An 18,659-nucleotide genomic window follows, 5' to 3' on the forward strand; every position below is an offset into this window, starting at 1 on the left:
TTTAAAAACATGCACTGTGGGGACTATCTATATTTATTAGTTTTTGAGCTGGAAGGTTTCCCATCCCAGAGCACTGGAGGCACCCAAACAGACGTAAGGGGAGAATACACAATGATACAAACATGAGAGGGAAAGAAAAGGCTGGGAGTGGGAAGAAGATGTCAGTGTAGCCTATAGCTGATATTGATGTCAAACTGAGACTGCAGCCCCATTCATCAGCCCATTAGAATAGGGTAAAACAAAATGAATCCTAGCCTTTTCTTTAGTTGCTCAGAACATGCAGCCACATTTTGTAGGATATGCACTGCCCAGGGAGGTGGTGGAGTCACTGACCATGGGGGTGTTCAAGAAACATTTGAATGTTGTGTTGAGGGATATGATTTAGCTGGGAAGTATTAGTGATGGTTGGACTGGATGATCTTCTAGGTCTTTTCCAACCTTGATAACTCTGTGATTCTGTGATTCTGTGATATCATACCCAACTGAAGTAGCTCTATTTCTTTCTTGTTATATGGAATTCCTAATGGTCATTTAAACTTTGTAAAACTGTGGTTTTTTGCATTTCTAGACATGGAAAAGAGATAGTACTCAAAAATGGAAAGCTCTTATGGGTGACCATGTGGGTGACCTAAAGCATATTCATCCAGTTGGCTTAAGGGTTGGGATGGATTTGTATCTGGGAGCTGTGGTGCAGCTCAAGCAAATTGCCATTTGACTTCAGCAAGAGCTGCAGAGGATAGTTTGGGCTCCTTGGTCTACATGAAAACTCTCCCTCATCAGCCTATGTTAAAACACCCAGCCCCGGAGCAAAGAGGTTGTGGGTCCTTTTTGAAGCTTCTACATGAATCCTGCTACCATGTTATTCAACTGTTTTACTCAGGTAAAATTTCTACTGTAAAGGCAAAAGGTTTATCTGCTTAAAATGTAAGTAAATAAGCTGATCAAAAAGAAGGGGCTACTAAAAAAATGTTTAATGCCTGGAGCTCTTTCAGAAGGACTGGGACATGAACAAGACTGAATAAATCTGTTTAATCAACAACATCTTTCCTCTTTGTAATAAAGACTTGCTAAAAAATGTAAGTCAAAGTGGCACCATTTCTGATGTCTTTGTACTGCCTCAGAAGAGTTTAATGTGCATTATAAAGGAGAAGAAGCTGCATGGTTCCTAAGAAGAAGACATAAAGTTTCTGTTTTCTTGATCTGCTGAACACAATGTGAACCGAGTGCTCCATTATGCTTTGGTCAGGCAATTCACAAAATATTCCCGTCCATCCTTGATAACACTGGCACATGAACATCTGCCTCATGGCTTCTTTGTTCTCTGGGCTGAGTTCACCAGTCACCTGCAATCGTGGGCCCCTTCCTGAGTGACGGGCTTGAATCTTGAAATCACTGGGTGGCAGATGTAGGTACGCAGAAGAGTCACTGTTTTTGCGGATGCATCTTCCATTTTTCTTACACAGGACTTTGCTACAGAGTTTGGCTGCTGAGGTTACATTAATGACATAATGTCCTAAGGGTCCATCAATGTATCTCTTCACAGTGGAACAGCTCTCCTACAGGAAGTAAAAGACATTACACGTTACTTGGTAGCTAGCATTGGGTCTAAATTTCTTGTGTTTAAGAAGATACTAGAGCAAAACTGTACTCAGCTGAAGTAATGTGTTGTGATAAACATGTTGGATTTGCTTGCTTCCATTGGTAACATCTGAAAGTAACCTTTACCATATCCTCTGTCTGGGAACTTGGTAGCAGCATATGGAGTTAGACTGGGAATGAGTCCTAGCAAACAGAAAGAGAGCTTACATCCTGATGTGAGACTCACTAGTTCATTAAGTAAAGATTTCTGGTAACTGCTGACAAGGACCAGTGTGTGTGACTAATGGGTTTTAAAGCAATTATTGAGCCACTGCTTTGGTCCTGGTTTCTCCAACTCCTCCAGCTTACTGAGAACTACATCATTCTCAGAAACGAGCACAGAAATTGCAACTAGAAATTCCTATGTGGATCCCTTCTGCTGCTGCTGGAGTCAGTGGTGCTTTGCCAGAGGCTTCAGGAGGAGGAGAGTAGATTATGTGAAAGGGAGGGAATCAGAGCCCAGCCCATGTTCAGAGTCATTGTTACAAGCTAGTACAAATAACTTGCTTGAATCAATGTACTCTCGACAACAGGATTTCTCAAATAACTGAAGTATAGAACTAACAAGAGTTGAAAGTAATCCTGAATCACCATCAATAAAGATAGTCAAGTGCTATGATGGGTGTGGTGGCACAGAAGAGGTACTGAGGTGATTTCTAAATAGTAACAGATCAACAGAGTCTACCTTTGAGCTGGCATATTGCATACTGCCCCAGAGAACAACTCCAGCTGCTCCCAAAGCCGCACTTTCACCAATGGTATTAACCAGATCAATCTGAAAGAAGACCAAAGCAGATATCAGAAAACCAAAGATATATAACTACAACTAAAAAAAATGCTAAGATATTGGCATCACTTTTTTCCCCCTCAGGGGAGATCTAAGATTGAACATTAGGAAATCTTCTCCAAGAGAGTGGTCAGGCTCTGGAATGGGCTGCCCAGGGAATTGGTGAAGTCATCATCCCTGGATGTGTTCAAGAAACGTTTGGATGTTGTACTGAGGGACATGTTTTAGTGGGAAATATTGGTGATATGTGGATGGTTGGACTGGATGATCTTAGAGGTATTTTCCAACCTTATTAATTTATATTCATGTTAGAAAGATATTTGTACCTCCAAAGGCTTATACAGGGTTTTATTCATAGGAGGGAATAAGAAATAATAAAATCATTACAGTTTATTCACTAGGGGTCCTCCAACAAAGCTGGTGGGGTAGGAATTGAAAGCTATGCTTTATCTACCAGTCTTTGAATGATTAGCATAGATACATAGGCACCATAATCAATGTGATTGGATGTCCCCATGGAGCCTTGCTGCATTTCATAGGCTTTAGGCAGGTGTTTAACTTGTGCTGCTTTAGCCATATCAGTGTACTCACAGAACTGCTGTTCATAGCAGCATGAATACCATTATGCTGGGAAACATACCACTGAAACACAAGCCTCCCTCTGTTCTTCATAATGCCAGTCTGGAAAAAAACATACTTGTATATACTTAACTGGACTTAACCATGTCCATTATTAGACTTGCACCAATACACAGTCAAATTGTAGTAATTAACAGTAATGCAGCTCTACCAGAACATAGTCCATGTGCAGAACAGGAGTCACTTTCCAACAGTGTAGCAATGTACCTTTCATGTATTTTAAAATCATTCCCTGAGACTGCGAATAGTATGTCTAGAGAAATGTAATTGAACCTTATAAATTAGGGAATAAGGCTCTTCTTCCATTGCCACATTTCAAGGAATGATCGATCGCATCTGGAACCACTCTTTCTTAATTTGGGAGAAACTGTAGAAAAAAGAAACAGTAAATTCCTTTAAAAAAGTTACAGGTGGTCTTCAATGCAGTCTTTTAATCTCTTCCTGGGAGAAAACGATTTAAGAGACCAGACATATTATCACAGTATGGTGGTGTATTAGAAATGCAAACTCAAAGAATGGAAGAGCTGTGTTATTACTGCAAATTGCTACTAAGCAGTTTGTTTTACTCAGTAAGTGGGCATGCTGATTTACCACTGCATAAGCACGGAGTTCTCATTCCTGAAACTTGTAAGGCTTAAGAGGCATAAAGGAAAGCATAAATAAATGCATTAGAAACAGGAGATTCTGATGAAATGCTGAAGATTATTACAAAGTCAGAGTAAGTGACTGTGACCATTAACTGGAGGTCAGACAGTACAGGGAAACCTGCAAAAGTTTGAAAGAGCAGTTAGCCTGCTGGCTCTTAGTGTAGGGTTCAAAGTGATACAGAGTATAATTAGTCTTGTCAGAGAACCATGATGCTGATGATCATGCAAGCAGTCTTGTAGAGAATATTAGTCTTAAAAGAATATAGTCCAGTGCTAGCTACATAAAAGGAGGGTGGTAAGTGCTGCAGGTGATATTTTTAATTGGCAAACTGTTTTTTTCTTCTTTCTTCTTCTGGTGTTTGTGTGAATTGAAAAAGCAAGATATCAGATGTAAAAACAATATAAAATATAGTCTGACCTCTTGGTAATGAAGATTCATAAGCTGTTCTCATCCAGAAAGCATTTTTGAAGATTATCCAGCACAAAGGCTAGATGTCTGCCAGGTGATGCTTCTGTGATTTAACACCAGCATGATACAGATCTCATTAACAAATCAATGAAACCATTTAGATCAGTCAAAATAAGTAATCAATAGATAGTTAGCATTGCTGGATGGACTAAGACTTGAGAAAAACCCAAGATAAAGACTTCAAGTAGTACACCCTGGGATTAGGGTGCTTGGCCACAAGTCAGTAAATCCAGTTTTCACTCTCTCATTTTTCACAGCTTTCTTTGTTACTTGTAGAGGGCTTTTCTTAGATTTAGAACCACACAAATATTTCAGCATTTCGTGTATGATTCATATGAATATAGAATACTTAAATCCACAAGCATGAACTCCACTGGCACTGGTAATTTCAAAAATGAAATTCCTGAAGCAACTTAGTCCTTCCACCTGTAGTTCGCACCTAGAATCACCACTTTGCCACTGCTGAGAAATTTAGCACTTTTTTCAGATTAAGGTCAAGGTTTGTCATTTGATGGGAAGATACACTTGCCTAGGGATGCTTGAAGGGCAGACACAGCACCTGCATAGCTATTAGATGCTGGAGATAACTCCTGGGGGGAAAAAAAGAAAAATAAAATCTCCACACAACTTGGGATTTTATTTAAACAAATATTTCCTTATATTTCCTTCATCTTCTTGTGTTCTTTAAAACAATGGTGAAGTGGTAAAAGTCCTCCCCTGGAGGAGAGAGAATTAGGAAGATGTAAACTAAACTTTTCTGTCCTCTTCATGCTTAAAAATCCCCGGCTCTGTGGGGATTATCTTCAGCAGGGAGTTACAGACAGAAGGAAGTATTTCTTTTTCTGCTGCCATTCTATTTTGCACCAATTAAATAAAGGCTCAAAGGAGAACAAGAGAGACAAGTGTGAACCTGCCTATAGCTTATGATTAATTCAGAGTAATAATTACATAGCTTGCCCACAAGGAAGGAAATGAAATTTCTGACTGTCATTTCTGGGCATAGCCATCACGGGCATCACTGAAAGACTGATTCATATGGAGAAACTCAAAAGCCTTTAGCACAGAATGGCTCTTTGAATAATCCATGAACACAAGGTGATATTATCTATTTCCCTTTCTCTCCTTTAAGCTTGTTCTTTTTGGTCTTTCTTGGTGTTTGACATAGACTGAGAGGGTTGTGGATCCAGTCTAGCAAGCAGGGAAGAGACCTGAACTGAAAGCTCCCGCCTCACAAATAGGTAGGTACTCTGACCCCTGGTCAGCTACAGCACCACCACCCTATGATGCCACAGAGCTGGTCAGAAAATAAAACTTTCATTTTCCACTTGGATATTTTGGAGAAAAAATAGAATCATAACTTACTCTCATAAGAGTGGCAAATTGGAAGCATGATAAGGAGATTCCTCCATGAAGCGCTGTGCAAGAGGCTCCAGAAGCACAGTTCCTATCAAGGCTTTTCTGAATTTTGATCAGACAAGTCACTGCCCTGCACACTAAAAAAGAAGGAGATGAGCTGTTCCACTTTGGAGTCTGCAAAGAAGCAGGATGGTTTTCTTAGCTACATGCTGAGAAAAGGAAAATAAGTATATCTGTGGTCTTTCTTCATAATTGTGAATTGTCCCAGTTTCAGACATGCTTTTTCTCTATTCAAGAATGGCAATGCAAGCCTGGAGTGGTTGTGGGCAATGGTGTCTGCACACTGACATTCATCTTTGAATCAGAGACTTATTAAGACTACCTGTGCATGGATGAGAGAAGTTGTCCATTTTTCATAATATTTTTGGTAGTCATCCTCCTTTATTCATGACTTTAGTCTTCCTGTCAGAAAGCACATATGCCGCTGTGTAACTCCTCTCTCCTACACACCTAGCAGTGAATTGTCAAGGGGAATAGTTTCTAGATGTCTTGCAAACAGCAAATTGCTTGTATGCATTTCTAACAGATACAGAAACTTTTCATAAAGACTGGATCTTGAATCACAATTTATACACTGCTTTGATGAAGAAAAGCAGGATGAATTTCTCAGCTATCTTATGTGTAGCTCAGCTGACTTCTGTGTACAGTGAGGCGGAAAGGTACAGCAGGCATAGCTACAGCAGCAGTTTGAGACCTGTGCCTTTTGTCTTTCAGCTGGTCTGCTAGACCTGTGCCTCTCCCCTAGTGGCTCTGACTCACAACTGTAGTTTTTGCTTTCTTCCACTGTGATGTTAGCTGAATTTACCATATTGTGTACAGAAAGCCTTACATGCCAGGCTTGAATGTGTCACCAGTTCTTTCTATTGAACTACAGCGTCACAACTCTTGCTTGGCTTGATGGGACAGGATGGTGGTTGTCAAGGCCCAGACTTGTCAGAGCTCAGGTGTCTGTAAACCTGCTGCCCCATGTTTCTACTATATGACATTAGTTCCATTTGTAGTTATATTCTCACCCACCATTGCTGGAACTCAGGAATTGTGAAGTCTGTGAACTTGTGAACTTCACTTAGGGACATGTCATGGGTCAAATGACAAGCTCCAACCTAACCTAAAATATGAACACAAATAAACATACTCAAAGTGCCTTAGTGGCTTCAGTGCCAAGGAAAGCAAGTTTATTTTCTCAGTCATTCTTAAGTTTTCTTAAGTGCAACCCTGCACAGGTTCCAGGCAGTCCCCAGATGTTCTTTGCAGACAGTGCGTACTCTTTGGGGATACAACAAGCCCTGTCCCCTGCCTGCAGAGCTGGGTGTCATCCCTTTTAGTAGGTAGGGAAGAGAGCACAACCCTTTTATCCTGTCTGTGCATGGATCATCACTGGCTGCTGATCTGTAAAATGATCTTCCAAGCATCCAGCAAGAAATGTCCACATGCAATTGAAAAAATGAGTTAGAGGGTATAACTTAGTAGGAATATTGCAGCATCACTGCACTGTTCAGAAAAGTGTAAGGTAAAACAATAGCTTTATAGCACCACAGATTTTGAACTCATGTATAACTGCTAACAGCATGCTAGCTTTTATAGCTTTCCTGGCATTTTTATATCTGTCAAAAGGCTGGTTTGTATTATAAAAATGTATTATTACAGTCTGCATTTGCAGAATGCTCATCTATTTCATGGCCTGTTTTGAGTTCTTCGGTGAAGGCATTTAGGGTGAAAGCCTTCCTGCGCTGACCCCAGTGGCTCGTTGCCTTCGGTGCAATTTGGCTTCACTTGCTTGTACACGATTTCTGACACAGCTAGAACCTGCATCTTCCACATCACACAGAAAACAGTTGCTAAAAACAGGGCAGACCAAATTTGCAATTGCTCCCATGAATCATTTTCTTCCTAGGAGCACTTTGAAACACCTCTCAGGCTGCTGGGGCTCTTCCATCTCCCCAGTGCCAGGCTAAAATCACCTGCATCTCATAGCCTGCTGGGCTGACTGCTGCTTTTTTAAATTGCCCCTTCTTGTGGTGGCATCTATATACTTACTGCCCTTTGTCATTGGTTGAAGGAACATTGTTTGACTCAAAAACTCCATTTCTTTATTGGAAAGACATTAAACATTAAGTGTTTGATCATGAAGACCTGTGAACTTGTTGTACCTCTGAAAAGTACATGCTTATCAGACAGGAGTTAAGAACTCCATGCCAGACCAGTATATTTGACTACTTTATTTCTATACTGAATGAATTTCCACTTGGATAAGGAAACAAAAAAAGCCCCGAGGTTCCTTTCTCATGAAAGTCTGTCTTTCCATTATACAAATTAGTTTTAAACTTCACAAAAATTATCAAGTTAATTTTACAAGCTGTCCTGAAGAATTAAAATATCAAGATGAATTATTTCCTTAAGGAAATGATTTTTATTGTACTTTCATTCTAAATTACCCTCATTGAAAATATACAATGTTATCCTACAGAAACAGACCAAAACACTGTAGGATTAGCTACTGAAAGGTACAGTGCTTTATACTGTGAGTATAGCAGTAGCCCACTCTGGGTAGAGGAGTAGCTGAAGAACACTAGAATGGCTTGGATTGGAAGGGACCTTAAAGATCATCTAGTTCCAACCCCCTGCTGTGGACAGGGCTGCCCTCCATCAGCTCAGGCTGCCCAAGGCCTCATTCAATATGGCCTCCAGGGATGGGGCATCCACAGCTTCTCTGGCACAGTTCCTGTGCCTCATTACTTTCTGAGTTAAAAATTGAAAAATATGCATAAATACTTTTATGTAAGTGCTTTTTTTTAAGAGATTGTTTCTAATCTCTACATTTCTAAAGAATTCTGTGTGCTTACCTCTGTTAAAACATGAAAAGTGTAGGCATAAAATGGTCTGGAGTAAACAAATACAGGCAAAACATAGTCTTTTCTAGCAATTGAGGCAACACGTATTGCCTCTTTAACCCGATAGTGAACAAATTTCTGTGCATTTGGACTTGACTTCAGTATGTAATCCAGATATATTGAGGGGTAGAGAGCAGTACTTTCCTTCCACAGCCAAAGAAGGAGATCATTGCGAGAAGATTCGATGGCTGGGCATTTTCCTGTGTACGTTTGCCAGTGCTCTTTGTAATCATAATTGTAGCAGTCTGGGTAAAGATAGTAACCCCACAAACCATTTGGCCTCATGTGTTCAGCCAGAAGGATAGTGTTGTTCATAAAACTCTTGCCAGCATTTTCAAATTCCTCCTTAGCTACTTTCCTGATTTTATCCTCTGACCACTGTGGATGCCGTTGCCTAACCATCTCAAGAGATTTATTTCGATAAATGCTTTTATTGCCCCAGTTCCTATCCCACTGGGGCCTCCAGTTTTCCCAGTCAATGACTGCAAGTCCATGAAATTTCTTCATGGGTATGCAATAGTCAATATCAGACTTTGCTTTATTAAGGTGCCTGATAAGACTTTCATTTTGAGGCACTCCCCCATTCACAGGGTCACCATCATCTGAGTAGTAGGGATAATATCCCAAATGAGTGTGATAGAAGATTGTCACATTGGATCCACTCAGAGTCTCGTTGGTGTTTGATGCGATGTCAAAGATGCTGAGATCCAGGTCCACTTTGTACCTCAGCCGGCATTGCTCAGTGGGCGCATTCCAAACCACGACAAAGGGCTTGTGTAGAAGCAGGGGTGCCTGTGCCTGCTTTGGAAGCTGTGCATCACCCATCATAAACAACACTGTGACTGCCAGCCACCTGATCCAAAGATCCATGGTGTGCTGTTCACTGGGAAATTGCTGTGGTGTGTCCTTGAATACAAAAATTAGAGGTGACACTTCACAATGTCTGATAGGTAGGATGACAATGAGATATCTTTAGGCTCAAAAAGAAAGCCACAAAGACTGATCTTGGAAAAAATAAGTCTAATTTCAAATGTTCAGAAAGACTTTTTACAGCCTTCGCCTTCTGGAAATGCGGTCTGATGTTCAGTTTATTCTGCTTTCCTCTTCACCTGGAAATATCACACACTTGATTCAGACCTTATCACTTATAGCACTTATTTTCTCCTTCATGTCTACAACAAATGAGTTAATAACAGAATAACCTTAAAAACAAAACAAAACAAAACAAAAAAGCAGTATAGAAAAGGTCATGCTGCTCATTTTAAATGTTACTCTGACTTGATTAGAACTTCATTACAATGGGCTGAGGACATCTCTATTTTTTGTATATGCTAATGATCACATTAAGAATAATTTAAAAAAAAACTGGACGTCTGTGTCAAAAGGATTAATTGGAAGAACTCAGAAATTGCAATTTTCAGCACATTTGGCAAACAAAAGTTTTGTTACCCATCCCTGAGTTAACTTTCATTTTCTAAATGAGAGGTTGCAAGAAAGATAATCAGTTTGCACTCTGGAAGGGTGATACTGTTAATGGCTTAATGATTATTAGTTATTATACTGGAAGGAAATTAAATATCAAATGTGAAAGAAATGATCATATCAAGCAAATCTGAACTATCCAGAAAGCATGACATTTTTTAGATAAAAAGGGAACTAATCTGAAGATAGGGGGGCATATTACTGTTATTTTTCTCCTTTCTAGGTCTGCTGTTTCCCCTGGCTTGTAGGTACACTGGCTTACTGACTAAGTTCACTGGGGCTGCTGTTGGCTGCATCACCCACATCTGTGCTTGACATTCCATGGCACAGATGTTCACCTGCTGGCTGCTCCAGAACCTGTTCCCACTCTTGGCTCTTTCTCAAGAGGCACGGCTCTGCACTGTGCAGGGTTTGTGATCCAATGCCTTTGCTGGGAAGTACAGTACCTATTGTTTGTACTACTCTCCAAACTCTTCACGGAGGGTTCATAGAATCAGAAAATCATAGAATGACTAAGTTTGGAGGGGATTTTAAAGATCATCAAGTTCCAACCCGCCTGCCCTTGGCAGGGTTGCCAACTACTAGATCAGGCTGCCCAGGATCCCATCTAACCTGGCCTCAAATGCCTCCAGAGGTGGGGCATCCTCTCTGATCAACTTGTTCCATCACCTCAACACCCCCTGAATAAAAAATTTCTTCCTAACATCTAAATCTGCACTCTTGCACTTTAAATCCATTCCCTCTTGTCCGATAGGGACAAGACCATGAAAATATTGGTTCCCCCTCCTGCTTGTAAGCTCCCTTCAAGTACTGGAAGGCTGCACTGAGTTTTTCCTGGAGCCTCTCTAATTGTCAGGTGTTGTAGTACTCTTTAGATATCAGCTTTTCATCTGCAGTGGGACACCAAAGCAAAAGAGAGGCTTCAAGTACTATCCAAGTACACCTGCAGACTTATTAATGACAGAACTTTTTCCACCGTTTGAAAGATTGCTGGCTTTCAAAGGTGATGTAATACAGGATCAGTCTCCCTGCCATTTCTCCTTCCTTCCCTGGTTCTTCTGCTCTTTGTGTCTGATACTTCTTTTTTCTGTCATCTGCCACTGCTCTCCTGATATTCTCTTCCTTTCTCTTCGGTCTCTACTTTGTTCTTTTATCTTCTACAGGACAATCTTTCTCTCCTCTGTCCCTAACCTTGAGCTTTTTCATCCTTATTCCCTGAGAAGGATTGAGTCATTCTGTCCATTGATCAAGAGCATATTCCTAAGAGGTGAAAGAAGGCAATTTACACTATGTGATAGCTTGAAGTAGTGCACAAAAAGCAGCACTGTAAAAAGCCATAGTGTTGGAGTTCCCAGGATCAAACTCTCATTAGCGAGCTAGAGATTTATTCTCTCTTTATTTCCTCATTTGGAAATCAACTCTTCTCCTTGAAGAAGCTCTTCTGTTTGCACTCTTTTGATGCAGCAAACTGACACAGTACACTTAGGTGCCTTTTCAATACTGGGACTGTCCATAATATAAGCAATATTTTTCTTGAGAAGCGATACTTCACATGAAGTAGGAAGAGCAACATGAGTGAATTTCTGTGGAAGAAAAGGTACAGGAAAAAGTCCCAGATGCTTTATCCCACAATCCTAGTGCCTACATTATTTGATCTTGAGTTATTATGTATGCATAACTGGGTATTTCTGTCATGCATTAATGACTAGCACATTAATGTTTTTGTCTAGATATGCCACTCATAGGCATTAAATATTGTGGATAATAAGCCTGGTAGAAAGGCCAGGAAATGTTTAATATTGCAAGATAAATTCAAGTTAATTTTTAGTTCTATGCTACTTTGTGTCATTGTCCTTGACATGGCTTTAAATCACAGAACCACAGAATCATGGAAACTGGAAGGATCTTTGAAGGTGATCTAGTGCAAACTGTCCCTGCTCTAGCAGGGTCACTAAGAGCAGGTTGCCCAGGACCATATGACTACAGGTAACAGAACAAATAGTTCTCAAAGGTTTGTTGACTGCGTTGACCAAATCTTCAGTGAAGCTGTGGAGGAGCCTGGACATGTTGCTCAAATGCAGGCATGCAGGTGTCTGCAGCTGCAACCTGAATCCCTAAATATGTTAGGGAGGGTGAATCTGTGTTATCCTGCTGAAGCTTTTTAGAAGTCAGGAATCTGTTTGAGAACAGTAATTCAGGCTCCTTGAGTGAATAACGAACACCTGCCATGATTACTATGAATTCTTTATTTAGAGCTCTGTGGAATTAGTCACTCAGTTTGCTATCTCTGTTAGCCTAGAAAGAGAGTTGATAACTGCCAAGATAATATGCCCGCCTTTTAGATGGCTAAAACTGGAAAGCATCTCACTTTTCCTGCTACTCTTTATTACACACAGGAGACAACCCTGTGTACAAAATTCCATAAAGGGGAGATAATTCCTAAAAAATAAAGATCCAGTGAAAAAATTCCAATCCAGTTGCATTAATCTGCAATTAATTCAAATATTATTGACACAAGGGAATTTAAATACAGATATATATAGATATATATATATTTCTTTTTTGCTTCAAAAATTCATTTGAAACCAAGGAAGCGATTTTCAAGGGAACATATAAGCCTTAAATTCTGAAAAACAACGGGGAAATAAATTATTTCTTGTTTCAAAGAAAAAAACCTCAAAACAAGAACAAAACATCTTTTTATTGCAATTTCCATTGCTGTTTTTTGGATGATGACCTTTTTATTCTCAAGCAAGGCCAGTAATTGGACTGCTTTAGTCCCTAATTATTTAATGAGTGCAGACACTAACGATTCTTTCCTGAACCTCGTTACCTCCTTGATTCAAATCCTCCCATTTTTCTGATTCAGTGACATACTCTTATGGTTAATTTAATTTCCTAAAAATGCACACGGCTTTCTCAGGCATTGTAATATTTTCAAAGCAGAATCTGTTCCCAACTTTTCTGCTCTATATTCTAAAAACAAAAATGAATTCCTCACAAATGAAAGAATAGAGAGTCTGACTAGAAATCCATTGAAGCTGATTAAAATTTTTATTGCACACCCCCTTAAAAAGAAACAACAACAACAAAAAAATTGCTTTTTCCAAGCATATTCGATTAATATAGCCCAACTTTTATCATCACCATGATTATTGGCTAGAATTGCAGTACATTTCCACTTTCACATATTTGACTGCTGCTGAACCAAATATCTTGTAAACGGTGGTTTATTTGTCGGTGGCAGATGGAAAACTCCAGAAGACATTCTTTCATGCATATCACAGTTTTACAGCCAGTCAGATTCAGACCAAAGATCTGCTTAGGCATTTCCTGTTTAGCTTTATCGTTTCAGTTATTTGCCGGTCGTGTCATGCCTTCAGCTGAGAGAAAAGACTGTACAGAAGCGTGGGACTGAAAGCTAAAATAATTGGCATTGAAAAGATTTTCTTCCCCTGGAAGCCACTGTCCTTTTTGAAAAATCATAGAATTGTAGAATCCTAGAATCATAGAATTCTAGAATCACAGAATGGCCCAAGTTGGAAGGGACCTCAATGATTTCTGATCACATTTTTGGAGGCAGTATCTTTTTTTTTTTTTAACCACATGGACTTCAAATTGTGTTAACTTCCTCCTGAACAGGAAAGCAACCCACATATGGATTCTCACAAAAAACTTTTAAGTGATTTAGTATCAAATCATTTGATGAAGGAAAAATAATATACGGATCATGGTTGCTGGCCCTGTGTTTTTTAAAAACTCCCTGTCATCTTAAGTCACCACTAATTATGGATGATAGTTTGAATATCAGGTAGAGAGAAATTAATGTCGTTCCGATCCATCCATGCTGTAGAGGGATATTAAATATATATGCACTAAACCAATTTTTCACTTGCTTAAAGACTGAGTAAAGAAAAGAGTATATTTTAGGTGAATGACACTAAATGAAATCTAGAGTATTGTATTATTTTACATATCTAATACATGAAGTTAGCTATTATTTAATGTATGAAGCACTGATCAAGTCATTGTTCTAAAAAAAAACCTTAATGTATTGTCTTTTTTAATTTCTGTCAGCTCCTCTTGTGTTACAAACTGGACACAACCATATCTTAGAAGCATAGAATTCTCAGTATTTAAAATTGGCAAGTTGTAAATGTTACATCAAAAGCCTACGTTTTCATAAGCCACCTAAGTATATTTTTCTTCTTCTCCACTGAAATATCTTGCAAAGGATAAAGGGGAAAAAAGAAATTGTACTTTTTTTGCCTTACTGATAAGCTGTATTGATTGTAGGAGCTGTTAAAGTTTTAATTCCCTGAATAATTAAGACTAATGTCCTCAGCATTGCTCAGTAGACTGTTCTGCTGGTTGTGAACGTTGATGGGTGAAAACAAAAGTGCCTGGCAACTGTATTTTGAATGAAAGTTTAGAGTGGTTTATAGATTTTCCTTTTAATTTATTGCTGAGTACTTTAACTGGAGATCATGAGCGTTAATTGGCACTAACAGAATACACTCTACCTTCTGGAACGGAATGTTAGTAGCTTAAAAGAATTTATGAATATACGTTAAATAATAGATGAGTTTACATTGTTGTGAAGCATTTAAAATAGTTTCACTTCTTTCTCACCATCTGCTTAATTCAAGCATTCACTTTTGGAAGGGTTTATTGTTTTAAGAGTCACCGATAAAGCAGAAAATTAAGTCAAATTGATAACATGGGGAATTCCTACAATAAGGCTTTGGCTTAATCCCGAGAAAATGCTGTAAGCTAAATTAACTTTTGCTCTATCAGAGATAAATTCTGCTCTCAGATGGTGTAATTCAAGAAAATTCAATTGAAAATAATTGAGGGGTATAAATCTGGAAATGCTCCAGTTGAATTAATGGAGTTTTAAGCGTTTATAATCTTGTGAGTGGAAAAACGTGTTCTTCAATCATATAGAAATCCCTAATATGTTGGCAAATGCTTAAAATATTTGTATATTCCACTATAAATCTCTGCTTGCAATAAGTAACTCCTATTCTTTGGACAACACAAAATGAAATATAACACTATGCCAAACAGAAACTCAGGGTAATTTGAAAATATATGTAAAGTATTTGAGGTGGCACTAAATTCAGACTTTGTTTGCATGACAGTACTCAGCTTGTCTGAGTAAAAATATCTCTCTGCTAATACCAAGTATTTCTTAACACAAACTACTAATGGACAGAAGTCACTGTCATGCAACTAATAGCATCCTTTTGGGGACTACTTCTTTTGCTATTAGTTTAAAATATAGTGTTGTGATGGAATGCCTTAGTGGAAATCTGTGAGTTATCTTGAAACAATTACACTGGATATCTTGTTTCTAATGAAAAAGGCATATTTTTATTTTTTTCATATGGAATTAAATACATGGCTAACATATAATTAGCTGCCTTCTTGATTTGTTGTGTTGTATGCGTAACCTAGTGCACCACTTTACATATTAAAATAGTTACTCATGTGCTAAAATACCTTTAAAGTCAAAGCATTTCTCCTGCTTTTCAGGTGTGAATTTTATTCACAGACAGCTTTTCAACATCAGTTTTCTCATCTAAAATAGCTGTCATATGCTACAGAGTGCAAATCATCAAGTAGCTATTTAACAAGTGAAAACAAAAACAAAACGTAGCTCAGAAGTGACATGCTACAGAAGATAACCCAGAAAACTCACAGAACTGGTAGACTATAAGCAGAAGAGAAAACTTTGTCTTTACAGAGTATTAATTGAGTAAATAACATGGCACTTACCTCTGTGAAACCAGCGAACAGCAGTAAACTTTGGCGGAACAAATTACAACAGCTGATGTGTTTGCCTGGGGAATTTGCTCTTCCTAATGAGTGGGTTTTTAACTAATGAGAAACTGAGAGGATCTGAAGATATGTGTAGATTTTTACTTAAACACTTACCATGTCATTGTAAAGTAAATAAGTGCATGAAAAAAGTTGGCCATAATACTTGTAAGCAGCCTGGCTCTTGTCATAGTGATTTTGTGTGACCAACTTTTATGGCCTGATAAGGGAATGACCCGATTAATGTTTGCAAAGAATGAATTTTTTGAGAGCCGCACGCTCACTAGTGACAAGCACTGACAGCAGTGACCATGGGACAGGGAAAAACAAGGCTGCCTGCAAAACGGAGCCAACAAAACAGTTCAGGAAGAGACATTTTTATAGAGACTGTTTGGGTATCAACCTCCACAGAGTGTTCAGTCTTCACCATTCTGTGAACAGGACATTTACAAACAAAGAGCACTGGTGTGAGCACCAGTCAGCACAGGGCAGAATACAGCAGCACCCCACAGCACCTAAGTGTGTTCCTCAGAGATGCTTTGCAGTGGATCAGCCACACAATGGCTCATCGATGAACCAGTTAAAAATCTACCAGATGTATACAGTTGCACAGAGGGAGTCCCTACATACAGTGTGATGCTCAAAGTTATTAGGGTATTCTAACAGTGTGGAGAGGGAGCTCAGAGCTTCACATCCCCACACAGGAACTGTGAAGTGTAAGAGAAGGAAATTCCACATTTCCTAATCTTGTCAAGCATGACTGTGATGCCATTTGAGTATTAAATGCAAAATAAATACAGGAAACAAGTACAAAGAACTATTGGAACAACTACAGATGTTGTTGTTGTTGCTATACTTGGTCCTGATTTTGCACAACTAGTTGTATTAAATAGGAAACCAGTATCTCCCTAAGCCCTGGAAATAATAAAGGCAAGCTTCCCACATACCCATGTCTCATCACTGACTGTGACACCAGTTTAAAGTAGATCAAGTCATTTTCAGAGCCTTGCTGCATGACCACTGTTGCTCCCTTGTATTTACTCAGCAGGCTGTTTCCATCAGTGGGTAGGTATGTGATGACCACTGAGATCTGAGCCCCTCTTGTGTGTCTGGCTGATATTTTCTTTGAGGAAGAACAGATAATTACACTGACAGAAAGACAGACAGGCAGATAGATGATGCAAATGATTCACTTTGTTCAATCAGTTCAAACATATCATGTGAAGAATAACTTTCCAATTAAATATTATTACATATGTTACGCCAGAGTATAATATATACATGCTGTGCACATGTACTTGAGCTATGTAGATAAAATCATGGAATCATAGAATCATTTGAGTTGGAAGGGACCCTTAAAGGTCATTTATTCCAACTCCCCTGCAATGAACAGGGAGACCACAGTTAGATCTGGTCTGCCCAGAGTCTGGTCCAGTCTTGACTTCAGTGTCTCCAGGGATGGAGCTTCCACCACCTCTGTGGGAAACCTGTTCCAGTGCCTCACAACCCTCACTGTAAAAAACAACTCCTCTATATCCAATCTAAATCTCCTCTATTTTAGTTTGAATCCATTTCCTGTTGTCCTATCAAATGATAAATACATTAAATCTTTGGTATAGATGAAAAATAGATGTGAACACGCTTAAAATAGAGTGGCAGTGTGGAAAAAAAACCAAACAGATTAATAACTAAAAACTCATTTCTTTGATAATTACAGTGGGGAAAAAACAACAATATAAATGGTTGGCAGCCTACCAAAGTACCCCCCACTGCAGGGGTTTCCTCAGAAGTGCACACAAAAGTGAATCCTGAAGGATAAACAGGAGACAGCATAGGAAGATCAACTACAGCATAGGAAGTTCCGCACAAATGTGCGCAAGAACTTCTTTACAATGAGGGTGACGGAGCACTGGAACAGGCTGCCCAGGGAGGTGGTGGAGTCTCCTTCTCTGGAGATATTCAAGACCCGCCTGGACGCCTACCTGTGTGACGTGGTGTAGGGAGCCTGCTTTGGCAGGGGGTTGGACTCGATGATCTCTAGAGGTCCCTTCCAACCCCTACGATTCTGTGATTCTGTGATTCTGCGACAGAGAGAACACAAAAACTTCCTTGAGGCATCATCATTCATATGGGCAGTGCTCTGAACTGCTGGAGTAAGTCCCTCTAACCACTGAGGGGAAAAGGCTGGCAAAGAGCTAGAAGTGTGTGTGCAGAGCAATGAAACAATCACAGATATCCTAGAATAATGGAAGTAAATTTAGTAATAAGTAGTTTCTGATTTACAGTACTACTTGATAGCAATATTGATACTTAATAAAAATCACTAACACATCCCACAGAGGTTTCAGTATTTTACTTTTCCTTCTACCTTCACTTATGTGGGCACTAACAAACTAACCCTAACAAACTTCCTTTGCTGCTGTTATTTTTACTTGATACTAAAGTTACCTTTGATATTTGAGGAATGGAGATCGTGAGAGAGCTGTAAAAGTCTCTGTGAGTCAGTAGTTATTGATTCCTGTAATCTGACAAAGGGAGATGTGAGTGTATACACATATATAGATCTAATTCTGGCAGAGAATGATGCTAGGGTTTGCAGCCTAGCTCCTGGCAGCCTTCGTCTGCACTATACAAAGCCTTTACTAAGTCTGAAAGCCTGGATTAGCATGAGACACTTATTTGGGCAGTGCTTTACTCTTGAAGTGTCTTCCCAAATACAGGTCCTGGGAGTCACAGTGGGATCCACCACAAGCTTTGCTTGTTGCTGGTGGCAGATGGACTTCAGCCCCTGCTGTGCTGTGAAAGAGACAGAATGTGTTCCCTGGGACAGAAGGAAGGATGGTCTGATCAGGAGGCAGGAAACTGTA

General features: G+C 39.3%; 1 protein-coding gene across 3 annotated transcripts; it reads right to left on the reverse strand.

Moving 5' to 3' along the window:
* Positions 1–16,077, reverse strand: LOC107308927 (hyaluronidase Ccc Hy-1-like). 3 transcript variants are annotated; one of them, XM_015853163.3, is made up of 4 exons: positions 15,751–16,077; positions 8,440–9,596; positions 2,324–2,413; positions 1–1,556 (listed from the first exon to the last, which is right to left on the reverse strand). In XM_015853163.3, exons 2-4 carry the CDS (start codon positions 9,355–9,357, stop codon positions 1,128–1,130), a joined length of 1,437 nt encoding a protein of 478 aa, XP_015708649.1. In that variant the 5' UTR covers positions 9,358–9,596; positions 15,751–16,077; the 3' UTR covers positions 1–1,127. The 3 variants fall into 3 exon arrangements, 2 of the variants coding, with proteins under 2 accessions (XP_015708649.1, XP_085378672.1); XR_014936673.1 differs by lacking the exon at positions 1–1,556 and adding an exon at positions 3,338–3,431 and having other exon boundaries at positions 2,386–2,413; XM_085522546.1 differs by lacking the exon at positions 1–1,556 and having other exon boundaries at positions 2,356–3,431.
* Positions 16,078–18,659: the final 2,582 nt, after the last annotated feature.

The sequence above is a fragment of the Coturnix japonica genome, chromosome 1 (genome assembly GCF_054131305.1).
Source record: "Coturnix japonica strain WE chromosome 1, WE-NBRP24, whole genome shotgun sequence".
NCBI lineage: Eukaryota > Metazoa > Chordata > Aves > Galliformes > Phasianidae > Coturnix > Coturnix japonica.

Excerpts from the sequence above, each read along its gene's own strand:
- LOC107308927 (XM_015853163.3), bottom strand. The coding sequence starts at position 9,357 with ATGGATCTTTGGATCAGGTGGCTGGCAGTCACAGTGTTGTTTATGATG. Across the intron at positions 2,414-8,439 it reads CTTTTCATGTTTTAACAGAG|ATTGATCTGGTTAATACCAT; the intron begins GTAAGCACACAG and ends GTCTTCTTTCAG. Across the intron at positions 1,557-2,323 it reads TGCAATATGCCAGCTCAAAG|GAGAGCTGTTCCACTGTGAA; the intron begins GTAGACTCTGTT and ends TACTTCCTGTAG.